At 34.7% G+C, this 22,305-nt stretch overlaps 3 protein-coding genes across 4 annotated transcripts; 1 reads left to right on the plus strand and 2 right to left on the minus strand.

Annotated features, from left to right (window-relative positions):
• Positions 1 to 810: 810 nt before the first annotated feature.
• Positions 811 to 2,261, minus strand: DCTN6-p27 (dynactin subunit 6). Of its 2 annotated transcripts, none has more exons than XM_071890541.1 (3): positions 1,886 to 2,261; positions 1,143 to 1,420; positions 811 to 953 (listed from the first exon to the last, which is right to left on the minus strand). In XM_071890541.1, the coding sequence occupies exons 1-3, from the start codon at positions 2,138 to 2,140 to the stop codon at positions 932 to 934; spliced, it is 555 nt and encodes a 184-aa protein (XP_071746642.1). In that variant the 5' UTR covers positions 2,141 to 2,261; the 3' UTR covers positions 811 to 931. The 2 variants fall into 2 exon arrangements, with proteins under 2 accessions (XP_071746642.1, XP_071746643.1); XM_071890542.1 differs by having other exon boundaries at positions 811 to 981.
• Positions 2,262 to 3,425: 1,164 nt separating this feature from the next.
• LOC121123124 (vesicular integral-membrane protein VIP36) lies at positions 3,426 to 5,492 on the plus strand. Its single transcript, XM_040718235.2, is given in 7 exon segments — positions 3,426 to 3,743; positions 3,800 to 3,915; positions 3,992 to 4,189; positions 4,261 to 4,344; positions 4,346 to 4,424; positions 4,480 to 4,581; positions 4,644 to 5,492. Coding segments are annotated over 7 exon segments (981 nt in total). The 5' UTR covers positions 3,426 to 3,619; the 3' UTR covers positions 4,922 to 5,492.
• A 925-nt stretch (positions 5,493 to 6,417) lies between these two features.
• Positions 6,418 to 21,286, minus strand: LOC121123122 (cadherin-related tumor suppressor-like). The gene is given in 9 exon segments (XM_040718234.2): positions 6,418 to 7,715; positions 7,717 to 7,982; positions 8,048 to 8,841; positions 8,913 to 14,166; positions 14,247 to 15,359; positions 15,429 to 15,864; positions 15,926 to 16,143; positions 16,146 to 20,931; positions 21,002 to 21,286. Coding segments are annotated over 9 exon segments (14,103 nt in total). The 5' UTR covers positions 21,092 to 21,286; the 3' UTR covers positions 6,418 to 6,569.
• Positions 21,287 to 22,305: the final 1,019 nt, after the last annotated feature.

Raw genomic sequence — 22,305 nt, forward strand, 5'->3', positions numbered from 1 at the left:
TCGATCCAAGAAAGACGGATGATATTTTTAACTAAATACTATAAGTTATGAAGTCAATACTTAAGTAAATGGGAGACTTCTTAGTATTTTATTTTAAAATAATCAATATTTATAAAAATAATTAGGAGACAATACTAATAAAACACCTTTGGAGAATAAATTAAATGCTCGCAATTTGGAAATAAAATTAAGGTAAAAAGATCAAAGGAAATGGGGTTTCTATTCTATGTACTAAATATTACACTTAACTATTTTCTAAATCATTTAGCTGTAGTCCATTATTTGATATATAGGAGCACACTTTTTTAAATTTTACTAGATGCCCGACAAAATTCTTAGTATCTTAATCTTTTCTTTAGTATTATTTCTTATAAGTAAAATAACTTAATGACATAGTTATAGGGTATTCAAAAGCAATTAATATCCATCGGTATAATTGAATTCTTTTGAAGAATAACTATAGAAAGTAATGAAAAATAAATTTTAATATTTTTCCAATAGATTAGTAGAGTTGGGGACTGAGCCCTCGACTTAGAGTTATGTCCATTTTTTGAAAACTTGGACTCGAAAGTCATAATTTAATTTTACATTCTATGTAAAATGCTCTTTATATTATTGTATATTTATTTTACTTTCTGAGAACTTGAGCTGGACTCGATGAACGTATTGAAGGACTTGAACTTGTGAGCAAAGAATTGAGACTCGACTTCCAGAATAATGAACTTTTCCCATTTATGTAGATTAGCATACGAAAAAGTGATATCGACGAGTAGGCTTTAATTGTAAGTGTTATCTTTAAATATGACAATGTTGTTACTATGCCTAACGTAGAAATTTATTTTATTAATTTAAACTGTTAACAGCACATGAAATACATTTGATAAATAGATTAAATTATATTATGTGAGGCATAAAGAAGAATGAATGGAAATTATGCAGTATACACATAAATACTGGATCGGAGTTAATAGATGAAATTAACTTAAATATATAGTATTAAAAGATCAATAATCGTGATTTATATATAAAATTTTAGAGGAAAAATAAGAAACAAAAAACATTTAACTATATACTTAAAAAATAGTCCTCAAAACAAAGAAAAATATCCCAAGATACAGTTGATAACATCTATGAACTACTACTTAGGTACTGTGGGCTTTTTCAAATGATGATAGTTTGGTAGGACTTTAGAGAGGAATTCAATTTGTAGAGTTTGTAATGCGGGCCTATCCCCTTGAATACGACGCTTTACTTCAGAGCCGTAAAGAACCGTATTATCAAGAAGGGTTTCTTCGGTGGTAATGGACACACCTGCACCCACAATACAACCATTACTCAGAACCGTATTTCTACCAACAAAGGATTTGGGTTCTATCACATTGGAGTCGCCGATTTTGAGTGCTCGCGTCTCTGAATCCACCTAATTAGCAATAATAAATATATAAGAAAAAGTGCAAAATATGCATGTAATATATAATAATAATTAATAACTATAGTTGTTTTCAAATTATATTTTTATATTGTCAAAATCATTAATTCTTTTGTTAAAGCGAGTTGAAGTAGTCATTTAATTTATATACTAAATGCACTACCACTTATAACCCGGAAATGTAAAGATCTCTTCATTTGTAGAATCCAATTTTCGACAACGCTGCCACCAATTGTAGAGATGCCAAGATTTGGAAATTAAATAAGGAGATCTTTACACTTCTAGGTTTTAAGTTGGAATAAACTTATTAATAAAATTAATTAACGACTAGAACTCGATTTTCCAAAACAATGAATGATTTTTATAATTGAATGTTTTAGCAAGAATGAATAAAGATATGAATTCTAATTATTATTTCTATATCACAAGACATTTTGTTTGATTTCTGCCTCTCACCTCAAAGACATTGTTGGACCCAATGATCATGACTGGTGTGTTCTCCACATTGCACTCATTTTCATTAATGATCTTAGCACCTTCCTCAATGATGTTATTTTCCCCAATGATGATGGGTCCATCAATAGCCCATATGCAAGCCTTGGGGTGAACGATGGTTCGTGTTCCAATGGTGATGTCTCCTTTTAGTTCACTCTCACAGCAGACGATCGCTTTCGCTGATAGTTTCAGATTTCCATTGCTATTCGAACTCATCGTGACGAGAGTGGAGAGATCCAGAGTCAATGATGACTGATTAGTGATTAGAGCGGGCACCTGCAAGGGGTGGGAACCGACAACATTAAATGACGTCACGAACAATAACACAACCTCTTATTAGCTAGCTGTACGGTGCCTCATCCACTAGGGGGCGAAAGTGAAGAGGGATTGAGACCGGTGGCGCCCTCTAGGTTGCATTACTTCCTATGGGAACATTCAAATCAATACCGACGGAGCGATATCTTCTTTTCGCGTGCACTTATTTTGACTCAAATGCAAAATAATTTTCTTATATTAATAAAGTAAATTACGGAAATTGAAATTTCTACACCTCATATCTTACACATTTCAAAAAATAACTTAATTGGAAAAAGAAAAAAAGTTTAACCATTAAACAATTATCATTTCAATGACATCGAATATGTATTATGTATATTTAATTTAAACCAATTTTATAATTATGAAACACCTTTATGTACAATTTACACTGAAGATAAAATTGTACTAATTCACTATTCAATCCAAATTTTGGAACAAAAAATGAGCACTTTTATTTTTTTATTCGTCTAGAATTGGCTTTTTTTTAGAAACAACTTTTGAGCTTGGTTATTGAAGAACTTTGATGGAATTTAGAAAAAAATTGTAAAATAAGTAGTTATTACTGCAATCCGTTTTTGAAGCATAAAAGGTTAGATAGGGAATGGATTGGCTCTCGCACATTCGCAGGAATGGGCTTGGATACATATTGTGTAATAATCGTGTATATTGTGTGTACATAATTGTTGCGTCTTGACGAGGGAGAGACGCAAGCTTACTTATAATAGGAGAGATCCAGGATGACCAAGAGACATGAGGAGAAGAATTCACGTGGAGGAATAATGTAACACTGTGTCTTCTAATTATACTCTAATATATTTACAAAAGACGACACTATTTATAATACGTAAAACTCAGTACTTATAATACATAGACAAATATACAAGAAGATAAAAACCAGAAAGGACATATTAAATACATAACAATAATATATGAGTTTTAATATAAAAATTAGGCTGAATTAAAAATATCTATATAATACATATTATACGGCATTGAAATTATAATTATTTGATGGTTCCAACTTTCTATTTTAAAAAAAAATCAATTATTTTTTGAAACGGGTAGGATGTGAGGTGTTAAAGTAATAAACTATATTTATAAGAGAAAATTATTTTGCACACCCGTCAAGAACAAAAAAAGTGCGCGTTCCATATTCATTTCAGAGTTTCTAACTTAATTCTTAGCTTCTGCTCGAGCTGTGAATGAAGGTGGAAGTGAGTTGTGAAGTTTTGTGAAGTGAAGCTGTTTTTGTCGTGACTCTACTGAATCAGCCTCACAGTCATTGATTAATCATTCATTCCATTGGGGGTCCTTACTTGAGTTAAGATAACGTCGTGGTTCTTGATTAGGATCCTAAATCATTGGTTGTAAGTGGATATGAGACGAAATCGTGAAATGAATGCTCTTTTGGTGCTTCTCCTTATCACGGCTTGCTCCACAGCGGAATGGAACGAGCACGAATACCTGAGAAGAGAGCATTCCCTCATCAAACCCTATCAGAGTAAGATCCGTCTCTATTATTTCCAACACTCCGTCTCACACTTTTCAAGTGATTAGGTTCCGGCTTTGGAATCCCAAACTGGGACTTTGCAGGCTCCACAATGATCACATCCAATCACATTCGACTCACGCCGGATACACAAAGTAACACGGGCATCATTTGGAACACAGTGGTAAGTAGGAGAGAAATTCAAAGATCCCATTTGCACCTTTTCTATCTCTCCCTCTCCACTTCTTTGATGATTAAAGCCCTTGATGAGTCAAAATTGGGAACTTCACGTTACGTTCAAAGTGACGGGTACAGTGAAAGACCTTTTTGGGGATGGATTTGCTATTTGGTACACCAAGGATAGAATGCAAGGAGGCCCTGTTTTTGGATCCCGTGATTATTTTTCTGGACTGGCTGTCATTGCTGATACATACAGTAATCATAATGGGCCTCATAATGTAGGATTATTGATTCATCCTCGTTTTTTGTATCTTATATTAATATTGTATTTTTTTAATAATACATGCAGCATGATCACCCCTATTTGTCTGCCATGATCAACAATGGGTCACTTCACTATGATCATGATAGGGACGGAACTCATACAACGATAGGGGGGATGTGAAGTTAAATTTAGGAATAAAGAACATGAAACACGTTTAGCTATCCGATACGAAAATGACGTTCTAACAGGTTGGCTCTTCCAATTTTATATATACATATATATTATATTAATCATTTTATGTAGTTTCTCATGATCTTGCGAATGACGGAAGCTGGACGGATTGCTTTTCTGTTGATGGAGTCAAATTACCTACTGGCTATTACATTGGTGCATCAGCTACAACAGGTAAATGAAAGAGTGTACCACCTTAGTTCCTTTATTTCTCTAAACGCTTTGTGTTTCTTTAGGTGAATTAAGTGACAATCATGATATTATTGCAATGAGATTGTATGAACTTGAAGTCCCTACCGAGCGTGCTGGAGAAGATAGATCAAAAATTAACCCATCATCAACGTATTTTACTTCTCCCAGAGATCATGTGGATGATCCAAAGCCGTCTTCCATGTCAGGACTCAAAATATTTTTTGTTCTGCTACTTGGACTTTTAGGTTGCTTCGCTTGTGTTGTGATTGGAATTATGATTTATCAAAAGCAGCAGGATAACTCTAGTAAAAGATTTTACTAAGATATATACTAGGAATAATAGCAATTTCATATTTAGACAATTACTTTTTGAGGCTTTAAATCGTGTCAAAGGCTCATAAATATCCTTCTTACTCCTTTTTTTTACTTAAAAACAATTGATATAATTGTATGTTGCATCATATCAATTGATGATTATCTTCGTAATTATTTATATATCCGTTGTTGCTGCTATCTTTTTAAAATCGTTCTGATTAATTTGTTATGAATAATTAGGTTTATTCAATGTTAGGTTCAATATCGTCTCTAGTACATTATATGTATTCACATTCTAATTATTACTTCAACTACAACAACCACTAACATTGATTGTATATTTCTTAAAATTTGATAACTGTATCGAGAAGTAAAAACATCTTACTTTGAAGTGTTTATCAATGCAATAGTTTTCCTGGATTTTTTTTTTTTTTTTTTTTCATTTTTGCATTCCATTCAATTATTTTTGTTCTTTTAACTACTATCACTATGTTTGTTCTCTTAATATTTTTCTTCTGTTTGTATTGTCATTTGATAAGTGCTGTGAATATAAGTAGTTATGTCTTTTATAAGGACAATTTTTATTCATTATTTAAAGTCGATATTGTTACGTTGTGACTCGTGAGTTTAAATTTTATCAAAAAATTAATCAGTAATATATATAATCCTGGGCACACCCCTGTGTATACTCGTATACAGGGTTTTAATCTGAATGAACTTATAGGGATTATATCGGGTGGGAATATATTTTTTTTTTCTATCATTAAATTTATTCAAATTAACGTACAGAATTCGGTGCGTGTGGCAGCAATGGGCTAAATTTACATGAATATACTATTAATTAACATTCTTTACTTTTGTGAGATATTGTATGGAAATATTTATAAAAAAATTCTCATAAGAAGTTCTCAAATTACCTAGAATTTGAAACTTGTTATACTTATTCGTAAGCCTACGTTATACTTAATTTTTCGTCAGATCGTATAAACTCTGCTCACGAGGGTTAAGTGCAATTATTTTTGTCTTTAAAAAGGATTTTTTGGACTGATTCCAACAAATGTCTTCTTATAAATATCATTTATTGTTTAAACAATACCTAGAGAAATTAACTCATGTGGTAATGTAACTCGGTAAAAGATATCACTGAGAATAAAAAAATAGCCAGTATTATTCAACTGTAGAATAAATTATATATTTAATTTTGAATTTTAGTTTTTTAACAAAAACTAAATGGATCGTTAGGTTGATTAAAATAAGCGTTTGTGAACCGGAAGTGTGTTTTCATACGATTTGATATATTACACCTATGATGACATTTTTTGTTTAAAGCTCGAGAGCTCTATTGGCCTAAATTTTCAAGAGAAACGTGTCATTATTATACTGCTTGAGTTATGCATACGTGTGTAGTAAAGCCGACAGGCCACGAAGAATGATCAATGTTGTTATGCGATAGGTATAATATTTGTGTAATTTTATTTCAATGTTTTTTGAGTCATTGAATATTATTTAGCATTGAAATATTTTTAACATACCTAAGGGATAATAAGTAATATAATACGAATAACACAGTTAACAGTATACAATTTATAAAATAAATGCTTAAAATAAGCATAAATGGCACTAAATATGAAATTGGTAACAAAAATATAAGGTTTTTAAATATATTCTTCTTCTGTATTATTTCCTGCTCTTTCTCCTAAAGGATTTGGTCGATCACAATCTCCATCGATTAATAAGGAACAATGGTTGTGGGGAAGTTCAGCAATGTCTCTAAAGACCCCTGAAAAGGATTCATAATCAGGAGTCCAACTTAGTAAACTTTCCCATGAGCGCACTCCTCTTGAAGATGGACGGGATCTAGGAAAATGTTCGTCCTCATCATCATCTTCATCGGATGCGTCACGAAAATACCCGTTATTCTCAGGTTCTAAACCCATGAGTTTACTGAATGCAAGCGTACTGTTTGTTCCACCTGTTACAAGTGGTCTAGTGTCTTTATTAGCAGAGGGATGATTGATTTCATCGTAGTCATATTCAGAACAAGTGAATGAATCGTCATCATTGTCGCCGTCTTCTGAACTGGAACTAGATGAAGATCGTACATTCGTGCTAGTTGGAGTCTTATTTGTTTTTTTTCTGGGATCCTCACTTCCTACAACCATGTCCATTGTATTTACTAGTGTAGATGAATTTTTAGCACCGTTAAACCTTGCAACGTTTTCACTAGTTAAAGTACGTTTTCCCGAGCTACGACTCATGTTACTTAGTGGACTACTGAGGCCTCTATCAACAAGACCAGGGGGTAATGACTTGCCACTTAAATCTCCTAATGTAAGAATTCGAGGTGTGTTGTGAGATATTTCACTACTCGGACTCAATCTAGCTAATGGAGTATTGGTTATATTGCTAGGGAATCCTCTTTTCTTCTTAAATGGGAGAGATGATTTTCGCCCACTTCTATAAGCTTTATAATGATATGCTACATCAATATCTGACGGAGCAATTGAACTAGCGTTATCCAGATCATAATGTTCAGGTATGCGATCATAAAATGAAGATGGATTTGGGTCGTGAATATGAGTTGATCTGGGATGAAGAATAATGTCATCTGCTTCAATTATGTCCGGTTTGTTTCCGACAGATTTAAGCATCATGACATCGCTTGCTACCTCATGGTCATTGCCTCCAACACCGGAGCCTCTGACTGTAGATGGAGGCAACTGTTGATGATTTTCGCCACTATTAAATTCAGCTCCAGCACTAACCTGGCTACGTGGCTTATTACCTATAATTGAGTTTTTATTCAACCATTTTCTGATGCGGAATGCCAAACAGGAGCAGCCGAAACAAGTAAATAATATCACAAAAAAATGCGATGACTAAAGCAACACCAATATCAATCGCTTGAGATTCCCGAGTCGATTCTAGCACATTTAAGTCACAACCATTAGATAAGGTCTTACTAAGTGGAGATTGAACCTTAAATAACAATTTTTCCTGGGCTGATGTTGGAAAAGGAGTCTGCAGCTCTTGGTTGATTGTAAAATTAGTCATACATCCTCTAAAACCTAAAATAAGCAAACAATTACAAAATCAGCAATTTTATTCTCATATAACTTCGATTTAAAAATACCTTTATCAGAGTCTTTGAACCCTAAGCTAATTTTTTCTATATTTCTATCAAGAAATTTATGAGCAGATGCAAACTCAATATCGTATCCCACTTTAGCATTGTCTAAAAACAGATTGAGGACCTTGTCATTTGAGTCCAGTTTCAAGGAATGCCACAATCCATCGTTTACTTGATGCCCACTTGTCATGTTAATTTCCGGAAGTCCGACTCCAGACGATTGATACACTAAAATACCATTGATAATAAGTATTTTAGATATACCAGTGATATCTTTTGATGTTAATAAGACTGCATTGTCTTGTAATGAACGGAAAGTCAAAGATAAAGCAGATAAAGTATATTCTTCATGGTTTTGAAGGGAAGGTTCATCATTCCATTTGTTTAAATGGGAATATAATGAGTGCAAACTTCTAGATCGACGAAATTTCTGGGTAGGAATGAAATCAATCTGATTTTCTTCCATAAGTGTAAATGGAGCGAATGATGCGTCACAATCTATGGATTTAATTTCTTCCGTTCCGCATGAACATTGATGCCGAGACCAAAGAGGGAGACATGTACCAGTTTCTCCACATTCATTCCCTTTGTGACAAGGATTATCAAAATTACATGTTGATGATATTCTACTTGTGTTCAGAGCATCCTTTTGGAAATCTTTTTCATTTCCATTAATGGTGAGAGTTTTAATGCAGCCAACAAAATCATCTGAGGAGAGTTGGCCGGGACGTTCAAGAAACGGAATTTCTGATTGAAGTCCTCCTAAGTACATGGGATTGTTTCCAAACACCAAAGTCCTAAAAGTTTAAAATTTTTTGAATAATAATTTAAAAATATTTTAAAATTAAGTAAGGTTAAAATAACTTACCCTGCTTCTCCTAGATCTTTACTGAAACACCTAGAATCGTCTTGTTGACAAAGCTTACAGTATTCTGCTGATTCAGTGCAATCTTCAATACTCAAAGATGCAACTCTGTTGTTCCTCGTAGCTGTAACTTTATACCACCTTCCATTGTTAATTTTCCTTGGTAATTCAAGTATTGTAACTGCAGTTCTTGCAGCTCCCCAAGAGAATTTAGGCCTTCCTCTCACTAACTCTAGAGCTAAAAAGTCAGATCTTCCACCAGAAACTTCTCCGTGATTATAAACGAGCAGCGAATTAGCCTTTGTCGTTGCAAAAGTGATGGAAATGTCATTGGTATTTGAGTCTAAAGGTGGAAAGGCAGCAAAAGAAAGTTCATCGAACCCAAATGTTGAAAGTTCACACCGATTTCCATAAAAGTTATCCGGACATCTACATCTATAATCTGGTTTTTGAGATATACAAACTCCTCCATTTAGGCAAGGATTTCTGAGACATGAATCTACAGCTCTTTCACAGCGATCACCTTGATAACCTGGTCGGCATCTACAAAAGAAACTATCACGACTTCCTTTTTGGCATGAACCGCCATTAAAGCAAGGATTTGGTGAACAAACATCTGTTTGAGTCGTTTCACATAAATCACCACCTCTCAAAGGTGGACAAAGACACTGAAATGAGGACTCAGATCTCACAACGCAGTTACCTCCCTCTAAACATGGGTTAGGGTTGCATGGATTTTTTTGAATTTGGCAACGACTTCCCGCGTACTCTGGAGTACAAATACAACGTACATCTTGTAGAAGTAAAGGAGAGTTAAATATGGTATCTGAGGACTCAACAATAGAGGTGGAGTGATTGACAAATATTTTACGTGAGGAACATTGTCCAAAGTGAAGACACGGGTTATTAGAGCAAGGATCAAAATTTAGACTAATGCCATCAAATTGGCCTATGGATTGCAAGTAACTTTTTGTTTGGTGATGTCCATGAACTTCATCTCCTGATTTGCTTATAATAAACGCATCAAATTCTTCATCCCCAACAGACTTTGATATGCTAATGAGCTCAAGATTATGAGATTTGCCTCTTTTAATTCCATTGAAGAAGTCTAATACGTCTGACGAAGATCGATTGTAAAAACGTACTACAACAGATTCTTGAACTGCTGACAAACTAAAACTTTGAAATATTAAATTTGCATGAACTTTTACATCTGGATGGCGACCATCATTTACTTCTACCGTAAGTTCATATTCTCTTCCATTTTGAATTCGCCCGGCAGAAACATTACAATTCTCATTCAAATAAAATATTTTATCAGGACCTCGTAGGAGCTTACATTGATAGTTACCCACAATGTCAGGATCTGAAGGCTGAATTGGAGCAATAATACCTCCAGGAAAAGTTCCTTCGTAACTTGTTACTATTATGTCTAAATTACGTGGACTTGATGGATTATCATTTTCATCACTGATTTGAATTTCAACTTGATATTCTGCACTTAATGGAGGACGACCTGAATCTTCAACTTCTATAAAAGCCGTGATTGATGGAATTTTTTCTCTGTCCATTGCACTTTTAGTTCGAATGATCCCAGAGTTTGATTCCAAAGTAATGTAAGGATTTTCTCTTAAAATAAATCGGAAAGGGCCAGAGTTTGGGGGTAAATCTGGATCTGAAGCAGAAAGTTGCATGACGAATGAGTTAGGTGGACTATTTTCTTTAATATGCCCAATACGTTCATCTAAAACAGGAGGCGAGTCGTTCACATCACTGATAAAGACACGTACGACTGTTGTTCCGGTTGCAGGAGGTGATCCATTGTCAACGGCTTGAACAGTAAGATTGTATAAAGAGGACGTTTCACGATCCAATTTCCCAGCCACGGAAATGACTCCCGAACTTGATCCAATAGAGAATGGAGAGGAGCTTGTCAGACTGTAACTAAAGTGACTATTTCTTGGTCTTACATCCTTATCAACTGCAGACACCGACAACACTCTTGTTCCAAGACTTGCATCCTCGCTTACTTCTGCTGAATATAATTCCATACTAAAGACAGGAGGATCGTTACCATCTTGCACTTGAATAATAATTTGAGCTTCATCAGTATCGTTTCCGAGTATACTGCCATGATTTTTAGCAAGAACCGTCAGGACATAGCGATTTTGTGATTCACGATCTAATTTCTTTTGAACAGAAATGATTCCACTCTCAGGATCTATTTGAAATCCAGCTGCATTACTAGCTCCAACAAAATAATAGTAGACTATTCCATCTTCTCCGGCATCATAGTCATCTGCTTCAACTTGTCCGATGGAACTTCCCAGATGACTTGTTTCAGATATGGCGAATTGAAATACAGGCTGTTTAAATTTAGGGTAAAACTCATTTTCTCCTTTGATGTTTACACGCAGTGTCGTTCGAGCAATGTAATTGGAGGAATTAGCAGATACCTCAAATTCTTCAAATGGAATTTCTTCAAAATCGAATGTTGTTTTGGATTGGACGATTCCACTATCTGGATCAATTCTAAAATTAAGATTAGCAGAAGATATAGAATATTGTATTTGTGAATGCTTTGGAGAATCCTGATCTATTGCAATTATTTGAGTTACAACAGTTCCAGGATCTGAATTTTCCATCAAAAAGGCTTCATAATGATCCTTGTCAAAATAAATTTGGTTATCATCGACGTCATGAAGAATGATTTTAACACTAGCCGTAGCAGATTTAGAATTGAATCCCATGTCCTTTGCTCTAACGAGAATATTATAAACGGGTACTTTCTCATAGTCGAGACTTTTTTTCACGGTTATTTTTCCATTAGATGGATTAATTGAAAATGTACCTTCAAGATCCCCTTTAATTATTTCATATTCGATAACTCCATTAATGCCTTCATCTTCATCATCGGCAGTTAGGGTCACAATCGTGTTTCCAACAGCCTCGTCTTCTCGAATGTATATTCTTGTAGCTGGGGAAAGAAACTCTGGACTAAAGAGGTTATCACCAGTTATTATAAACTGCAGGTCTTGGAAATCCTTTATATCTCTTCCATCGTCAACAGAAACATGAAGATTGAATTCTGTGCCTATTATTAAATTTCCTGAGTGAACTTTTATTTCTCCTGTGGACGAATCTAATGAGAACAGAGGATTTTTGTTAACTATTTGGAAATTAAGTCTTGATGTTGAATCCTTGTCTGTGGCTTCTAATCGATAAACAACTGAATTGTCAGGAATATTGGATGGTATTGCAATTGCTTCTTTCCTTGAAGATTTAAATTTTGGGGCATGATTGTTACCATCAATTAATGTGATCACAACTTGGCATTCACTACTCATTGGTGGTGTTCCAGCATCAGTAGCAAGGACACGTATTTTATAGGAATTATCAGCAACATATCCATCGTTTGAGCCTTTGTAGTTTAAAAGTTTCTTTGTTGAAATTTTCCCAGAACCACTCTCAATTTTGAAATAATCTGATACATGAGCCAAGCTATAAGATAGGACTGAATTGCCTCCGGATGCATCACGGTCTAGTGCATTAACCTTTCCAACGAAACTATCTTTAATCTTTGTTTCATTTAATCTTTGTGGATATATAAAATTGTAAACATCCTGGTCAAAGATGGGTACGTTGTCATTTTCATCTTGAATTGTAACAGTCACAATTGTTTCTAACTTCCAGGCTCCGTCTGTAGCTTGGACTCTTAGTGCGAATTCATCTTGTAGTTCTCTGTCAATATGTCCAATAACTGATATCTCTCCCGAAAAGGGATCGATTTTGAAAATATTATCAGGGTTTGATATAAAAGAGTATGATACGTTAGAATTGGGCGGAGAGTCTTTATCATCCGTTTCAACCGTCAAAATCACAGTTCCTGGTCGAATATTTTCTGTTAAATTAACTGAATAAAGCCGACTGAACTTTGGAGCATTGTCATTGACATCTTCTACTGTTAAGAGAATTGTAGCCGTGCTTGAAAGAGCTGGGGTTCCTTTATCAGACGCTATAACCTGAATGGCGTATCTATCATTTTCTTCTCTATCCAATTCTCTAGTACATCGAATAGTTCCAGAATAAGAATCAATCGTGAATAAGGAATTATTAGATGAATCTAAGAGACTATAGGAAACGTCTCCATTTAGACCTGTATCCCTATCTATGGCGTTTATTTCCGTGACATCAAAGGGAGGAAATATTCCCTCAGGGATGGATATTTTATTCAAAATCTTCTCGAATTTAGGTGCATTGTCGTTTGTATCAAGGATTTTGATTTGTACTTGATAAGCGTTGAAGAAAAGGGGTCTGGTTTCATAGAAAGATTTAATCCAAAGTTTATATGATTTTACTGACTCATAATCGAGAGCAGACTGAATGAATAAATCACCAGTAGATGCATTAATACTAAACACGAACCCAACATTTCCTCCCGCTACACCATAGTGTACACTTTCAACTTCACCTTTAGTGGGAGATGCGGCTGCACTCCAAATTACTGATCCAATAGGAGTATCCTCAGGAATATCTAGAGAAGTTTCATCATATTGATTAAAAACAGGAACACTTAAATCTTCAGCGAGGTAGACGAACATTTTTTGGGAAGAAGTTAAACGGTTTAATGGAGGCCCGTTATCAGAAGCTACAATAGTTAATTCGTACGAAAATTTTGGTTTGAAATTATTGGAGGCTGTTACGACACCGTTGTTTCTATCAATAGAAAAGTATTTCCCATCTTTTCCTACAATTCGATACGACAACTTTCCATTATCTCCTTTGTCTTCATCAGTGGCAAATATCCCAAGGACAAAATTTCCGGGTTGTAGAGTTGGAGGTATAAAAAAATCGGTTGTATTTCCGATATGAATCACAGGCTTGTTATCGTTTATATCTTCAACAAATACTTTAACTTCAGCTTGACTGCTCAGAGATATAAAGGGAGAGCTATCTGTTGCAGTAACTCTGAAGTAATACTCTGAAACTTTTTCTCTATCTAAAACAATGTTCGTGGTAATGGTACCTTCATTTGGATTAATAGAGAACGTTTGGGAAGAATCTTCGATGGAATAAACTATTTTGGCATTTAGTCCAATATCAAGATCAAACGCTAATACTTGAGCTACTGTACTTCCAATGGCCTCATTTTCAGGAGTATAAAAATGATATATGCTATTTTCAAATTCCGGAGGATTGTCATTCACGTCATCAATGACCACAGACAAGGTCCCTGTGCCTGTTAAACGTGGAGAACCTTAAAAATAAAATATAACAATGAATAAATATTAAAATATGTAGCTATCTAGGTATAAATTGTATATTAAATCTTATTACCTGAGTCCATGGCTATGACTTCAAGTATCATAATTGGATCGTTTTCTTCTCTATCAACGTTTCGTTGAACAAAAATCTCACCACTAAGAGAATTAATGGAAAATAAGTCATTGTGTGTATTTCTCAGATTATATTCTATTGAATTAAATGGAGGATCATCCTTATCTTTGGCCTCTATTTTAAAAATAGGATCATGAGTATTGATTGCATTCTCGATGATACGAGCCATATATGGTGAATGCATAAATAGGGGAGCATTATCATTCGTATCCAATATAACAATCGTGACTGAGGCTGTATCATATTTGGTAGAGCCACCCGAGTCGCCGCCATCTTCAGCCTGAATAGTTAATTCATAACTATTTTTTCTTTCGTAATCTAATTTTTTGTTCACTCTCAAAATTCCTGAATATTCACCAATTGCAAAGTCCCCGCTGGAGTCTCCTGATATTATACTATAGCGTAAACGACCAAACATCTCTGAGTCTTTGTCTGTTGCTGAAGTTGATACTATTTCCATTCCAATGGAAGCGTTTTCCATGACTGAGGCACTATAATGTTTTGGATTAATAACTGGACCATTATCGTTAATATCTTTGACATGAATAAGTATATCCACTTTGGAGGATAATGAAGGGATTCCTCCATCAACAGCAGTTACTGATAACATGTAATACTCCTTTTCTTCCCTATCTAGTGGTATACCTGTTCTCAGAACCCCGTCAATTCTTCCAACACTAAATTTACCCAGATGAGAATCGTCCAAATAATAGCGAATCTCGGAATTTTTTCCTTCATCTTTATCTTCAGTCTCTAGAGTAATAATTGGAGTATTGGGAGGAGAGTTTTCAAATACATATCCAGGAATGACTCCATCATTTGCCCGATTATTAAATATAGGGGGTTCGTCGTTAACATCTACAACTGTTATTTGAACAACAGTCGTTGCCGTCAATCCAAAGTCAGGGGAGTCTTTTACTCGAACTGTAAATGTATAAAAAGACACTTTTTCACGATCCAAAAGTGTTTTGGTTGTGATGGTTCCATTTGAATATACTTTAAAAGTGTCCTGAACACTATCATCTAATGAAAACACTATATCCGTGTTTTTGCCTGAAAGTAAATAAAATTATTTTTCATGTTAATTCAAATGATTGTAATTAAAAAAGGTAAACAACTTACGTGAATCTCGGTCAGAGGCCATGATTTGAACAACAGGAGAACCAATTGCTGAATCTTCCTTTATGTTAACTTCGTATAAAACTTTTTCAATTTCTGGTGGATTATCATTGACATCTTTGACGTTAACATAAACGGTTACTGTTGTTGTGAGAATGGGATCACCTCCATCACTAGCTGATACTTCAAGTATGTAATGCTGAATTTCTTCATGATCAAGTTGTCCAGATAGAGAAAGAACACCAGAGGTTGGATCTAGAGTAAACGTACTGGAACCCCACTCGGATATAAGGCGATAAACTAAATTTCCATTTTTTCCTTCATCTGAATCATGTGCCTCAATACGGCCAATAATTGTTCCTCTTTCTGATGTTTCCAAAATATCAAATGAAAAATGAGTACTGACAAACACAGGAGGATTATCGTTTACGTCCAGAACCTAAGAAAGATATCACAGAAATATAAAACATGATTTTTTAAAAGAAAAAAACTTTTTTTACTTGTATGTTCTTTTTCCATTCTGAAGTATGTTTTCCATCTGAAGCTGTGACTAAAACTTCCAGGGAAGACTTTTTCTCTCTATCCACACTTTTAGTTAATGTGAGTCTACCAGTTAATTGATTAATAGATAAATAGTCTTGCGTCGATTTATCCAATTCATAAGTAATATGGGAGTCTTTATCCGGATCAATAGCTCGAATAAAGCCTAAGTCATGCCCTGACAAAAATCTTCCGAGATAATAATGTCGGTGGATTCATCAAATTCTGGAGGGGAATCGTTTTCATCGAGAAGAGTCACTATCATTTTACATCTAGACATGAGATCTTGACCAATAATTGCAACAATAGATATATTGATGGTATCACCTTCAGCTTCCCGATCTAGTTTCCGTGTTGTTCTAACTTGACCCGAGGTCTTATCAACAGTAATTAAGTCTCTTTCCTTCCCTTTCTGACTTTCAGATCCAACGACATAATACTCAATTTTATCATTAGAACCTGAACTCAAAGCAACAGTCCCGATTGGTGTTCCTGTGGGACTGTTTTCTTTGATGGATGCTATATAAATATCTTGCTCAAAATTGGGACCAGGAGAATTCCTACCTACAATCACAACGATGGTGCCAGTGGAGGATTTTCTTGAAGACCTCACTGCCTCATCACGAGCTACAACTGTCAGTAGAGTATCTTTCATAAATTCAGGAAATACTTGGGCTAAAATTAGCTTTCCAGTATGTCTTTCTAGAGTTAAGTAATCGTTCTTTTCTTGTAGCTCATAAGTTATTAGTCCATTCAGAGCCGCATCCTTATCTTCAGCTCTGACTTGTGTTATCAAAGAGCCTTGACGAGTTTCGGGTAAAATTAGAGCTGTATTTAAGGATGTTATTTTTGGAGCATTGTCATTTATGTCGTCTAATTTAACGGTTATCACTTTTTTTGAAGTATGTGAGGGTTTTCCTAAGTCTGTAGCCGCCACAGTTAAAGTATATGTTTCCTTATACTCACGATCAAGTTCTTCTTTTGTAGTGATTACTCCAGTGAATTGATTGATTTGAAAAATGGAAGAAGGAGGCACAAATGCAAAAGTGAATTTTCCATTGTCTCTAGAGTCCGGATCAATAGCATCAATTTTATGAATTTGAGATCCGATAGCTATTCCTTCCTTAACCGGTATTAGAATAGCCGATGAAGGAAATGATGGAGCGTTATCATTAGCATCTAAAACTTGAACAATTACTGAAGAAGCTCCATTGTGTGAAGGAATACCCATATCTGAGGCACCAATAGTAAGTCTATATTCTTTACGAGATTCATAGTCCAATTCTCCACTGAGTGTTAAAACTCCTGAGTACGTGTCTAGATGAAATACATTACGGTGATTTCCTCCACTCAGGGAATATCTTATACGAGCATTATCACCACTATCAGCATCATGTGCCTTGAATCTATAGACCTCTTCTCCAATCTTGGTTGACTCAGAGAGTGATATAGTCATATTCCTTTGAGCAAAAATGGGGAAATTGTCATTTTCATCTTTGACTTGGATATAGACGGTCGTTGTTGATGATAAAGATGGATTTCCCATATCAGTTCCAAGTATTTTTAAAATATGTTTGTCTCTTTTTTCTCGATCCAGAATAGATGTGAGCCGGATTGTACCACTCTTTGAATCGATTTCAAATAATTCACGATCGTTATCGATTATGCTATAGATTACAAATCCATTTTCATTTTTATCGATGTCTTCTGCATGAACAGATATTATTTCTGAACCAATTTTGGCATTTTCAGACACTTGAACCTCGTAAATTTTTTCACTAAATTTTGGAGCATTATCATTTCGATCAATGATTATAACACTCACCGAAGTTTTATCAAATAATCGTGTAATTCCATTATCCCGAACTTGAACATCAAATTGAAAAAAGTCCTGACCCGTTTCTTTTATAAGAGCTTCTCTGTCAATTCTTTTATTGGAGGATATAAAACCAGAGACACTGTCGATATGAAAGTACTCTGGAGACGTGGTTACAAACATATATTCCAGTTCAGCATTACGATCAATATCTCTATCTGATGCAGTGACACGGCCCACGACAGTTTCATCGTTCTCATTCTCATGCAGATAGTAAACGTAGTTTTTTTTTTCGAAAATGGGTGCATTGTCATTTTCGTCAGTCACATAAATCACCACAGTTGCACTTGATGATCGTGCTCCTATGCCATTATCAGACGCCTCAACTGTAACCGAATAGTATGCAACATCCTCTCTATCCAAAGAATCCTTCAAATACAATTCCCCGTCCGGAAAAATACCAAATTTGTCATCATTTCCATCAACAATTGAATAAGTAATTTTGTCATAAGGATCCAAATCCAGGGCAGTAAGTGATATTATCCTGGTATTTACGAAAGTAGATTCTGACACAGAAATTTCATAATGGTGAAAATCAAATATAGGCGCATGGTCGTTAGTATCGAGAACTTGCACTGTGATGTCAACAGATATTTCGTTCCTAGGATTGCCTAAGTCAGTTATAGAAACTTTAATATCTTTAAATTCTTTTACATAATTATCCAATGTTTTATTCAGGCTTAAAATCCCACTATGAGGCTGAATAATGAATAGTCCATCATAGGATCCAGATCTTAACTCGAAAAATAACTTTCCATTATCTCCTATATCTTTGTCTTGAGCATTTATTCGATGGATATAGTGGCCTACTGGAGAGTGACGCTCTACTTTAGTGACAATAGGCAAATCCTCTAGGATCTGAGGAGCATTGTCATTTACATCCAAAATAGTAATATTTGCAAAAATGAATCCAAATGAATCTTCTCCCTTCTCAACTAAAATTTTTAAATGAAAGAAATCTATCATTTCTCGATCAATCTTCTTTGTTGTCGATATAACTCCGGTCTTGTCTTTAATGCTGAAGAATGAATTAGCATCGCCGTCAATGATTGAAAATTTTGCTCCAGGAACTTTTGCACCAACTTTTCCCAGTTCACGTATATTTATTCGGTCTATTGTAGAATCTTCCAGTAATTCAAATTCATATGTAGTTTGAAGTACAATTTTAGATGCATCGGATCTTTCTCCTTTGAACCTAATTCTTGCTGTTTTTAGAGACTTTCGTCCATCACTATCCGTTACAGTTACGTAAAAGGAATTAGAGGAAGGTAATCGGATATTATTATTGCTTGACTTTTTTCTCACAATGCCGTTTGATGCATTCAATTCGAATCCTGTAGGAGCGTTCCCTTCCCAACTAAAAGTAAGATTCGAGTCTTTATCTGGATCATTAGCCATTAACTGTAATTCAACATCTTCACCTAAATCGAAAATGTATTCCCATGGATAAAATAAGGGATCATTATCATTCATATTTAGAACGTGAACAATCACAGATGCAGTTGAAGAGAGGGAATGAATTGACCCTTGGTCTTGAGCGATAACCGTGAACTTGTACTCCTTAGATTGTTCTGCATCCATGTTCGTTTTCGTCAAAATTTCTCCACTCTCATGATTGATGGAAAAATCCTGCGTACCTTTTAATTTGTAGCGAATTGTTCCGTTTGAGCCTTGATCTCCGTCTAGTGCAATAACTTGGAGTACAGATGTACCAAAAGGTACATTCTCAGATACATTTGCAATAAACTTTTCTAGTTTAAAAGTAGGAATTTGATCGTTTACATCTGTAATAGATATATCGAGTGTAGCTGAAGTTTCTTTGTAAGCAACGCCTCCATCTCGAGCAAGCACTTGTAAGTTGAACCTGGACTTGGCCTCTCTATCTATTTTACGCTTTGTTGTAACGAGTCCAGACTTTGGATGAATAAAAAACGAGTCGTTATCTTCAGAAAAAGAATATTGAACGATTTTACTATCCTTATCTGTTGCTGAGAGTATAATCACTGAAGAACCAAAGGGAGCATTTTCTTGAATAGAAGCTTTATATTCAGATGAGGAAAACACTGGTTCATAGTCGTTGATTTCGTTGATTTTAATAATAAGATTTCTGAGAGAATATTTGGGTGGATCTCCTTTATCTGAGGCTTTTACAGTGAGGTTATAAATTTTTGAGGGACTCTCTAATAATTTTGCCCCTTCTGACACACGCACGACGTACAAACTACCTCCGTATGACTCAAGAGTAAAGAAATGTCTTTCATTTCCTTTGAGAAACTCAACCATTGTCTCTCCATGACGACCTTGATCCTGATCTGTCACTGTGATAGCTGCAACGGATGTATTTGCTGATGCTCTTGCATCGAGTGTCGCATAAGGTAAAGTTTGATCTGGTAAATATCTAAAACTAATTTTAGGAGTGTGGTCATTCGCTGGATGAACTAAACGGATCTTGACAACGGTTTGTGAGCTTTGCTGAGGTGTTCCAGAGTCTTTGGCATAGACAAGGATATTGCAAATTTTTGTTTCAAGACACGGAAGATCACATTTTTTAGAGGAACATGATAAACCAGACTTTGTTTTGATGAGTCCGGTGTCTCTGTCCAAAGAGAAGTGAGTTCCAAACTCTTTGGACAAACTGTAGGAAACGTAACCATTTTTATCTGAGTCAGCGTCAACTGCTCGCACAGAAATCAACTCCACTCCGTTACCAATACTTTCATTAACGGATAAGGAGTATTCATTCTTTTCAAAAACTGGAGGATTATCATTAATATCTAAAAGGTTCACTCTCAAATCAAGAAATCCTCTTCGACCAAGATTTGATTCCCCTGATATATTAAAGTGATATGAGGAAACTTTTTCTCTGTCCAACTTCTTTGTAGTTTCTAAATACAAATAATTGATTTTATGAGGATGTGTCAATGAACGAGTCTCTTGAAGACGAAAGCTTCCAGAGTTTTCATTTAAAATTCCATAGGATATGATATCGGAGCCATCATTGGTTTTTGCCGTGTCGAGTAATTTTTTCGTACCAATGACTGCTCCTTCAGAAAACTCTAATACAACAGAATCGGGATTGAAAATAGGTACCTGTAAAGTTAAATGGGTCCTTGATTAAAATTGTGCTCACAATAATAATATTGATATCAAAAACACGAACCTGTGCTGCTGCAAAGTAAAGCAATTGTAAAAGGATTTGAATGAGCTGTAGCTCAATGGAAGTTATCCTTTTCAGTTTAGTGAATCCCATGATGTGGTTGTATCATGATCCTTGAGCTGGAACGAGACTCCAATTCATTATTATTATTTTTTTTTTTTGCACCAAAACAAATCAAACTAGTCACATAGTATTTTGAATCACCTATAATAATAAATTGAACTTTCTTTCCTTCCTCATTAAAATAAATGCTCAAAAAAGGGTGAGCGAGGAGAAGGAACCTATACCAATGGTTTGTTTCTTCATTTTTAAGATTTATTTTTTTCCTGAGGCGTGCGAGGAAAGCCCCAAAAACTTGCAAGGCAGAGCACATTCCAGAGGAGGATGGAATGATGGTTTTTACCTTGATATTATTATTTTTTTATTATTATTATTATTCCTCCCCAACCTGCTGATGGGCGTTTTGGGTAAGATGCAGACAAGCTACCAAGAAAAGGAAGAAAAAAACCCAGGTAGAAATATTACATATTTTTCAAATCTCCGTGTAGCAATGTTATTATTATCTCTCCACTTTGGGAGATGATTCTTAAAAAATGAAAAATATATGAAAAAAATTTCTCATAAACAAAAATATTCTATAGAATACATAAATGAGATCATGACTGAAGCAAAAAAAAGAGAGAGAGAGAGGGAAATACATATGACGATATCATATTTATTATAATGATATTTTAATAAACTAATATATGTATGTAGTGTATTTATATTAATCGAAGAATAATGAGGTTAAGCTTACAAATTTGGATTGTAATACCATTTATTATATTAGTAGATGAATATGAGACAAGAGGTTGCGGGATTATATAATCTTTAAAACTTTCGTACAAAAATAATAGAGCTAGGTATAAATCATTTACAATTTAAAACATAAATTAATTGTACTTTATTGGGAGTACAATTATAGAGTTTAATTAATTAACAAATGTAGGAATTAATATAAATAGAGGAAGGTGTGATGTATGGGAATTATAATTTTTTTTCTTGATGAAATGAATTTATTTATTATTCCATTCATAAAATAATTGTGTTTCAAATCCTGCCATAAATTTTGAAATAAAAGTGACATGGGTCCGAAAGATATTGTAAGAATGGGTCGTAAAGCGACTCAATAGGTATGAACTACGAAATTCCCTCTCATTTAAGAGTGTGAATAAATTTTCTCTTTCCATTGGATTAGGTGCTCTATCTAATATTCTATGTTATTCGTTGAGCCTTTGGTCTTTTCATTTCCTCCTTTTTTGTGTGAC

Source organism: Lepeophtheirus salmonis, chromosome 8 (assembly GCF_016086655.4).
Source record: "Lepeophtheirus salmonis chromosome 8, UVic_Lsal_1.4, whole genome shotgun sequence".
Classification (NCBI taxonomy): Eukaryota; Metazoa; Arthropoda; class Copepoda; order Siphonostomatoida; family Caligidae; genus Lepeophtheirus; species Lepeophtheirus salmonis.